We start from the raw sequence: 9,113 nt of genomic DNA on the forward strand, positions 1-9,113 counted from the left end.
GAACGCCTCTTCAGTACAGGTACGCTGTTTGAGAGAAGACAGCTCTTATATCACAGTGCATGTTGTCTCAGGGAGAGGAAGTGTGTGTGTGTGTGTTTGTCTGTGTGTGTGTGTGTGTGTGTGTGTGTGTGTGTGTGTGTGTGTGTGTGTGTGTGTGTGTGTGTGTGTGTCACATCTTAAAGTCAGGAGACGTTTTACAACTCGAAAAGCAAAACTTGATTACAGACTAAGTATGATCAGAAAATATATTTTTAGTTGTATCATACTGTTTCTCACAACAATTTAGTGACTAAATTCAAGATACAAAGCCTTAGTTCAAATACCCAGAATATCTCCACTCAGATAGATAGTTAGTCTGGTGTCAGGCGGATCCTTTAGGTTCACAGTGGAGGCTTAACATGTGTGCTCCAAAACAGTAAATACAGCAGCTCATCTACTGGCAGGTAAAACTGCTGCATGTTTTAGTATAACCCTGAATACAACTAATCTAATTGCGTCATACACACACTACACCTGAAGTACTAATTGTACACACACCGTGTCCCTCCCTCTTGTTCTCTCTCTGGCTCTGACCGTCCTTCTCCCTCTAGAGCCGGATCTTTATCAAGAGAGAGCTGAGAGGAATTAGTCTCTGTCTCTTCATTAATGTATGGTGTCAGTGCACACAGAAATCATTTTCAAGTTCGGACTGCTTGAGCAATTTTTATGGACATCTCGACATGATTCATGTAAATGTGTGAGAGATTATTCTTTCTAATGAAACATTACAGGCAAGTCTAAATAAGGAGCCACCCACTGCATGTATTGGCACCTCCCACACTTACACTGCAACACACACACACACACACACACACACACACACACACACACACACACACACACACACACATTGTATTTAAGTTGTCATGTTATATCTTCTCACCTGCTAGAATCCTCAGCTTTCATCTCTACTTTGTCTAAATGACTTCTCCACTGTGTTTTGTACATAAACTAATCTCAGAGTCCTCTGACCTCAGATGTTTAAGGAAAGATAATAATACAACGGAGTCCCCATCTTTTATTTGATGCCGTTATTGAGTTAAAATGCAAATGCGGTCAGACCTTTGATTCTGTGCTCCATGTCCTGTCCTTTGGATGCATTAATGTAAACACAGTTTTGTGTTTTATCTTGTGTTAAGAGACACCTCTTTGTTTTGTCAGATAAAACTGTTTTCACTTGTTTATGGTTTTCAGCTAGTTCTCTCTCTCTCTCTCTCTCTCTCTCTCTCTCTCTCTCTCTCTCTCTCTCTCTCTCTCTCTTTCTCTCTATCTCTCTCTCACTCTCTCACTCTCTCTCTCTCTCTCTCACACACGGATCTGTTGAATAGGTGATTCTCTGCCATCCAGTGGACAACAGATGTAGTACAAAAGAAAAACCTAAAAGGGTCAGTACAAAATAAGGATATGACTGAACTTGCTTTTAGAGCCTCTTATTTGCTCATGGTTTTACATTATGTGTCCTTGAGATTTCTGGCTGTTAGAATAAAGAGGAAGGGATTTTTGTGGTGCTGAAACATTACATTACACTTTCCCGAAACAGTGTCCTGGTAGCACTGAATAATCCACAGACCTCTGTGTGACCAATTTTCATTGAAACTACTTACAAAATAAATGTCCCCCATGAAAATGTGCATTGTGTGTCTCAAAAGCCACTAACACAGTGACAACATGATTGTTTGAGGATGTCCTTTAATATCAGCTGACATCCACTAATAGCATGTTGTGTCAAAGTTGTTGTACTTCAATGAAAACCAATAGTATGTTTTATTGAAATGATTCAGAGGTTTTGCTACACAAACAACAACGAAAGTCACTTCTTATAAAAAACATTACACAAACATCAAAAGTGCACATGCATGCACCACTACATATAACAGATGAACACTCATATATACAGTAACCCTGAATCTGCTTTTGCTTTCAATCCCAAAATCTTGTTGCATGGCATAGCACTTCACATCCACTAGGTGGAGCAATATGTTAGTTATTTTTGTAAAGGAGGCACGTCATGGCTGCAACATGCCTCATCATCAGTTCAAAGATTCATTGGAATATTCCTCCTCCCATCTCCTTCTTATGAAACATGTCGGCCAGCTGTGTTCAGCACTGCGAGGGAGAAACGATAATAAACCATCAACAAAATTCAGTCAAGAACAAAAGCAATTATGCTGCTGCAACATCATGATAACAACCTTATTGTTGGTGTGAGCGAGGTCTGATGCGGCAAAGTCAGCTGCGTGTTGTGCCACTGATTCATGGGGCATCTGAAAGAGTTCATGAATGAGATGACGAATGAGCTTCATGATAAATTATGAAAGAACACAGATTTGTTTTCTGTGCAGGCGAATGTGTGGGAGAGGGCTGACCAGGACTGGGGGAGCCATGAAGAGGTAATTAAAGGGGTAGTGCAGCAGGTTGATGCAGGTGGAGGAGTATAGATCTGCGTAACGTATCAGCTGGCTGGCGAACAGCGTCTGTCTGGCGCCGCTGCGCAGGAGGCTGCCCATCTGGCCGTAAGACATGTCCATCCTGTAGGTCAGCACCTGCAGACACCAACAACAAAACACATCAGCAGAAAAACCTGGACTGAGTGTTTCACTGTTGCTTTACTCTTAGTTTTAACTTCCAAAACACACTTTTTTGCAAAAGAAGTAACACAGTTATGTACATTAGACACATCATTAAAACATATATGCTTGGGTGTGTTGTTTGCTAAACACTGCCATTGAAATACCACTCAATTATTGATCACCTGCACCGAGAATGCACCTGTGAGAGCACCTGAAACCAATTAACATTCAGAAATCATAGCTTGGAGACTATAAATAGGACTCAGGTGTGTAATGTGGAGGCCAACAGTGCAGTTAGTCAGCGGTACTGTATTTAGTTTACAGTAAAATAACTATATTTAGTGAAAGTAGTTCAGTCTGATAAGTATTAGATAATAAACAAATATTTAGAAATGCTAAAGGCTCTCAATAATACTTAGAATATTAGTGTGCATTTTGCATGTGGACAGAGCTATTTGTTTGGTATTTGTGCAAAGTTGTGACCAGTTTTAGAAATGAACTGTCAAAAAACATCTGTAACTCAATACTTTTTTCTCCAATACACACACAAAGTGAATGTCAAGACAAAAGCATCAAAACCTTAACTTTTGTAAACCTGCCTTCAACAAAGGCAACAACACACATTGTCAGCTTTCCCCTTTGTTTGCAAATCTGCAACACAGTTCTTGCAAAATCACTATTTCAGTGCAAAACATTTACATTTAAAACATATAGCTGACATTGGCAACACTCTGCTCCACACACATGAAAACAATTACACATTCATTAAACACCAATCAGTATGAGCCTCAGCGCTACAAATCATCAGGTAAGTTCACCTATATTGTGAGAACTTTGCAAACATGGAGGCAGCGAGAGGAAGAACTGGAGGAAGAGGACGAGAACGAGAACAACCAAGGACTGATTGCTCGTGAGGTGGAGGAGGTGATGTGGCTGGATCCAAAACCATTCAACATCAAATCTGGCTACCAAAAACTTCCTAGGTAACAAATGTCCCATTGTGCCATGCATTGTTAATAATATAATTTACTGCTGTAAACCAAGTTATCATGCACTGATTTGGGCTGTTGATAAAAGGGAGGAGGAAGAATTTGAATGAACAAACAAACCTTAACCTTCATCCAAGTGAAGCTTAGATGTGCTGGAGCATTTATAGTGGCTGAAGCTGTATGTTAATCCCCCGTGTATAACTTCCTGAAAAAAACAAACTTGTGTGTTTTGATAGGTGGAGCTCACCTTCATTCTCGTCTGAATGGCCCGGATGTCAGGACACTCCTGACTGCCGCTGTCCAGGTGCCTTCGGATGACCAACACAAACCATTCAGTCGTTGCTTCATGTAAATGTGTCATAGCTCTTGTAGAAAGTTAACAGTTAAATCCTGATTTTCATGGCAATAACGTTAGTAAAACATCGTAAATGTTAACTGTCACATGTTGGAACTTAAAAACATCAACAAATACTAAATATTTTAGAATGAATGAATTAAGCTCATCACTAATACATGATGATATTTGTATGATGATGATACAAATAATGAATTATTAAAATGATACTTAACTAATGACTTTACAAATAATTAAAGGTTTTATATTATTCGACAATACATTTTTAGGGTATCATTGATAAATCATCGATGACAGTGTATTCATCAATTGCACATTAACTCATCACTAAGTCATGAGTTCAGGTGCTGTTTCTAAATCTTATAAACGTTCACTAAGTGCTGTTTATTTAACAATACTAGAATAACTTACTTGTAAAGTTCAGCTAAGAAGACGTCAAGACGCTTCAGCTCTTCAAACAGATCTGCAAAACCAAGAAAGTCACCAAGAGTTGGAAGTGATCCAAAATGAATAGACAACAGCAACAACGTTGTCTACTTGTTCTTACTTTTCTTCTCGTCCCACACTTGCAGCTCCTTGGTGAGCTCCGGTACGACAAGGAAAGTCCTCCAGCCCTGACGCTTCTTGGATTTGAGGATGTCGCCAAAGATATGGTCGCCGACGTAGAGGATGTCTTTACCTCGGACATCCAGCAGATCACAGATGGAGTCAGAAGATCCTGCACACAGACGTTCATTCAAGAAAATGATTGATCTGTGTCAATGTGTGTTACGTGTATGTTATGAACACTGTAGAAATTATGCTTTTTGTCTAATGTGTGCTGTTTTCTTACAGAAAAAGTGAAAAATTGACTGTGAAAAAGCAAAACAATGAATATATGAAGGCAGTTGAATCTCACCTCCGGAGTAAACGGTTCCATGTTGGAGGTCGCCCGTGTACGTCCCGATCCGAAGCTTTCCTGTGTCCTGCGTCCCATAATGCAACATTATTAAAACCTGCTGTGGTTCAAACATTGACATGTATATACGTCTACAGTAGGAGTCTTTTTCACACCGTGTCCACTTGTCTCAGCACGGTCCCCTCTGCAAAGAACAGAGGCTTTTTGGTGTCCACCACGATGAGGTCGAAGAAGGAGCGCCAGGGCTTTTTCTCACTTCCAGACTAGAGATGAAGACTCATGTTAAATTGATGGGATTCAATGAAATTGTCATTTTCTGATTATGGAAAAAAAGAAAGACGATAAAATGGTTTTACCTTCGGATTATTTTCGAGCAGGTATTTCATAATGGCCTTGATGAGGAAGGAAGAGAACACATTTTGGATGTTTCTTTATTTTCACATAATGGGAAAGAGTCATGTGTAAGTTTAGAGGCTCACCTCAGTGTAGCTGTAGTCACTGTTGGTGGCGAGGAAGACTTTGGCCACCACTTTAATCCGTGTCAAGAGTACAGGGAGATTTGGCTGTAAAAAACACATTCATTTGTTTATTTCAACTCTTTTTTTTCTTCATTTTGGTGCAATATCTTGTCCGTTTACTCACATCTTTGATCACGTATTTTTCCAAATTCTTGATAGTTCTATCCTTCAGGACTCCCTATACAGCACACAGTTAGAGACACAGTCTGATGGCAACAACGGGGAAGCAAACTTTCAAAGGATAATGTGTTTGTGTAATTCACCGAGTTGTGAATGAAGTCCATCGTGTCTCGAACATCTTGGAACATGGTTCTGTAGGACATAAATAAGTCGCCATACTGGAAACCTTTCAGGAGGCTGGGAGAAATTCAACAGCAGATAAAAGAGAGGGCAAGTTTGATAACTAATTCATAAATCATAAATCATTTAAAAACAACAAAAAGGAACAGTCACGCTTTCATGAGGTAAACAAGTCCACTCACTTTGTGTATCTGGTGCATCTGGTGAAGAAGTCCACAAGGCAAGTGTAGAAGTACGTCTCTGCAGTGTGCATGAAAACACAGGTTAGTGACACTTTTAAGTTGCTGTTGTCATATACAAACAAAAAGGAGAGGCACAACATATTAATATTGTGTCAAATTCTACATTTCTTCAGGTGCATTTTATACCTGAAAGATTGAAGAGAGTGTTAAGAATGTAGAAACGGTCGGTGTCGTCTCTTTGAATGAACTTGTTGGGGTAGTATTTGTGAACGTCTTCTCTGTGGAACACAAACGTAACACGGATCAATACTGTAAACACACAAACACAAGCTAGCTGTAAACAAATGTGCTAATCTTAGGTTTCAGGTTAAAGATGTCTTTTTGAACACGTAGTATTATCTTGATATGTGCGCTCGTCTCTGTCTGATCTCACCTGAGTTTGCAGGTGGAGAAGTCCAGTATTAAAACCACGATTCAACAACATTTCTGTGCTATTTTCTGTCAAGATTTTGACTTTACCCTTTGAGGAATTGGAAGCCATGACTGCAGACCAAAACATTCCCATTTGAATCCACCTTCAGGAGGTTCCCGACTGTGGTGTCGATCACTAAACCGCTGAGGGTGGAGAAAAAAATTAATACAATGTTAACAAGACATGACATGAACTGACAGTTGAAACAGTTATTAAGGAGAAAGCCATATGTATTCAGTGCTATAGCTAGCAATTTGTTTATCAACCAACCTGATGATTATTCTTTGGGAGTAGTGATTGGTCTACGAAATATTGAAAATTTCCCATCACAATTTCCAAAAGCCCAAGATGATGTTTTGTGTGTAATTTTTGCTTGAAAAATGAACAATGAATTTATTCTCATAGTAGTTGGAGATTATTATTTTCATCAAAAGACTGATTAATTAACTTACTAAAAGTTTAAGATGTTGTGTATTTTCAGCTTTTCTGATAAAAGTTTTGAAAATTCTGAACCAGATCAATTGAATTGCTTGTCAATAAGTTTGTTGAAAACAAGATAGTTAATTAAAGGGCTTTATCCTGAAACTTACAGATTTACCAAATCGTGTTTTGTTGATATATATATATATATATATATATATATATATATATATATATATATATATATATATATCATTCGTATCAGATACATATTCATTTGTATAATATATAAACGTATGTCTTTCTAAAATTGTGTTCCCTGGACAAGAAACAGTGAAACATTTTTTTTTAATTAATTGCATCTTCTATTTCTGCAATACCTCAGATTAATTCATTACTTGTTGCATGCTTCTCAGAGGTAGATTTACAACTGACCGTGTGGGGAAGCTGGGGTCGTATGTGTAGCGTAGAAGCTCATGAGGGTATCCAACAGACACCATTCTGTCTCTTATCAGCTCAAAGCCCAAGCTCTCGTAGTCAGGAGACTTATACACTGCAACACACACACACACACACACACACACACACACACACACACACACACACACAAAGAAGCATAAAGCCAGTGAATCTTGTGCAGCCAGTTAAAGTCAGAGTAGTCTAATCTATAACCTCCTCATTGTGTCACAGAAGTTCTCTCTCTCTCTCTCTCTCTCTCTCTCTCTCACTCACTCACTCTCTCACTCTCTCACACACACACACACACACACACACACACACACACACACACACACACACACACACACACACACACACACACACACACACACACACACACACACACAGGCCTTTCTGTTACATACTTGCCAACGTGTAGTCCATGTCAAATCCATAGCACTGGATGTTTTCCAGGGTCACACTTCTGTTGACGAACACCCTGTGATGAAACACAACGCACAGCTGAAGGCTGCAGACACGTTATCGAACATGTTTGAGCAATATACCAAAGAGTTCTTGATTCATTGCATACTGATGAGGTTTAATAAGGATAGGTATGTTGTAGTACTAGTTTGCATCAGGTGTGTTCTGTCCGCCTGAGGAGGAGACATCATCTAAGGTGAAGAGAGCTTCTTCTTGTTGTTTTAAAGTCAAGATGTGTTGCCTCTCCGTGACATTATTAGGTTTCCTCACAGTTGCTTTAATGGATCTTTCCCATTATGGTGAAATCCAGATATGTCATCAACATTTTGACCTCAATTATCTTGTTGTTTTAGTTCCTGTGCTCTTGCTCCGACAGCAGGGGTGGAGCTGGGTGGAGGCTAGAGATGTTATCATTGCCCCAGTTATAATAAATAATAATAATTTACAAATACAAGGATCCAGGATGTGTTTTCTAACTGACTGTTGTGTTGACTGGTGCAACTGTACATGGTTTCCTGTGGCACTTACTCCCAGATGCTGTTTTTTTTTTTATCAGTGACACCCTGAGAGGCCTATCTGTATGTAGCACCTCCAGTCTGCACGGCCCCTGTCCCATCCTTCTCTAACAGCTAAGGTTGCTGTCAATAATGAACCTGCCAGCTTGTGTTTTAAGGTGTGTTGCTGCTGAGACATTGAGGATATGTTTGTGGGGCGGCTACTGGCTTCAGTGTCTGCTGATTAAAATAGTTAGAGATGGGGTGCGTCATAGGACATAGAGTTGAGGAGTGTCAGAAAGCATTATTAAAAAATAATATAGCCTGAGTATAATGGCTTGTTAATAAAGTAGCCTTAGTATAATGGCTTGTTAATAAAGTAGCTCCAGACCTGATTGTGTGACCAATGAGACACAGAAATGACAAAATTTGAACTGATATTATTAAAAGCAGTACTGTTGTTAACTTCAGAGTATAATGGTGTATTACATTGATGAAATCTAATGGACTCACATTTGGCCAAAGCTTCTCTTCACATTGGGCTCTTCAGAGGAGATGCTGGAATCTGAGTCCATCGCGCCCTTCAAATTGTAAGCAGAGCCTCCTGATGTGCAACTTGCAACTGCGGCAATTTTCGCTGCCAGTCACCTGATTTAACCAAAATTTTGAAGGCGTGGACATACGTGTTTTTCTCTATTTCACACGCAGGCGGACTCCTCCCTGCAGCTGGTTGCTGGTTGGTGATGTAACTTAAACGGAGCCGCGTGCTGCCTCTTCGCCTTGAGCATGAGTCACGCACTCGTCCTGCAAGACATGTATCTAGCTTTGAACGTGCAGATTGTGTTATCAGAGGCGCGCACATGTGCTGGCGCTGCACGCCTGCGTAATAGCAAGAAGTTCCCCGATGGAAATCAGTCCAGCCGGGATCCAAACAGCTCAAAAGTGCTCATAAAGA

The 9,113-nt window shown here is 39.8% G+C and overlaps 1 protein-coding gene across 3 annotated transcripts; it reads right to left on the reverse strand.

Annotated features, from left to right (window-relative positions):
• Positions 1-1,722: 1,722 nt before the first annotated feature.
• On the reverse strand, positions 1,723-8,775 carry nt5c2l1 (5'-nucleotidase, cytosolic II, like 1). 3 transcript variants are annotated; one of them, XM_079235615.1, is made up of 18 exons: positions 8,672-8,775; positions 7,607-7,680; positions 7,179-7,296; positions 6,371-6,466; positions 6,038-6,129; positions 5,852-5,909; positions 5,633-5,681; positions 5,494-5,547; positions 5,331-5,414; positions 5,208-5,243; positions 5,007-5,114; positions 4,852-4,918; positions 4,501-4,671; positions 4,365-4,416; positions 3,846-3,906; positions 2,406-2,582; positions 2,232-2,303; positions 1,723-2,145 (listed from the first exon to the last, which is right to left on the reverse strand). In XM_079235615.1, exons 1-18 carry the CDS (start codon positions 8,731-8,733, stop codon positions 2,140-2,142), a joined length of 1,437 nt encoding a protein of 478 aa, XP_079091741.1. In that variant the 5' UTR covers positions 8,734-8,775; the 3' UTR covers positions 1,723-2,139. The 3 variants fall into 3 exon arrangements, with proteins under 3 accessions (XP_079091741.1, XP_079091739.1, XP_079091740.1); XM_079235613.1 differs by having other exon boundaries at positions 5,633-5,726; XM_079235614.1 differs by having other exon boundaries at positions 5,633-5,726; positions 7,607-7,665; positions 8,672-8,765.
• Between the last annotated feature and the right edge of the window lie 338 nt (positions 8,776-9,113).

The sequence above is a fragment of the Taurulus bubalis genome, assembly GCF_910589615.1.
Source record: "Taurulus bubalis genome assembly, chromosome: 19".
NCBI classification, from domain to species: domain Eukaryota; kingdom Metazoa; phylum Chordata; class Actinopteri; order Perciformes; family Cottidae; genus Taurulus; species Taurulus bubalis.

Bases quoted from the DNA above. Each gene is read 5' to 3' on its own strand.
- nt5c2l1 (XM_079235613.1), bottom strand. From the start codon at position 8,733: ATGGACTCAGATTCCAGCATCTCCTCTGAAGAGCCCAATGTGAAGAGA. The intron at 6,130-6,370 runs GTAAAGTCAAAA...TGTGTTCCACAG, and splicing joins GGCTTCCAATTCCTCAAAGG to AGAAGACGTTCACAAATACT. The intron at 4,919-5,006 runs GTGTGAAAAAGA...TATGGGACGCAG, and splicing joins TGCTGAGACAAGTGGACACG to GACACAGGAAAGCTTCGGAT.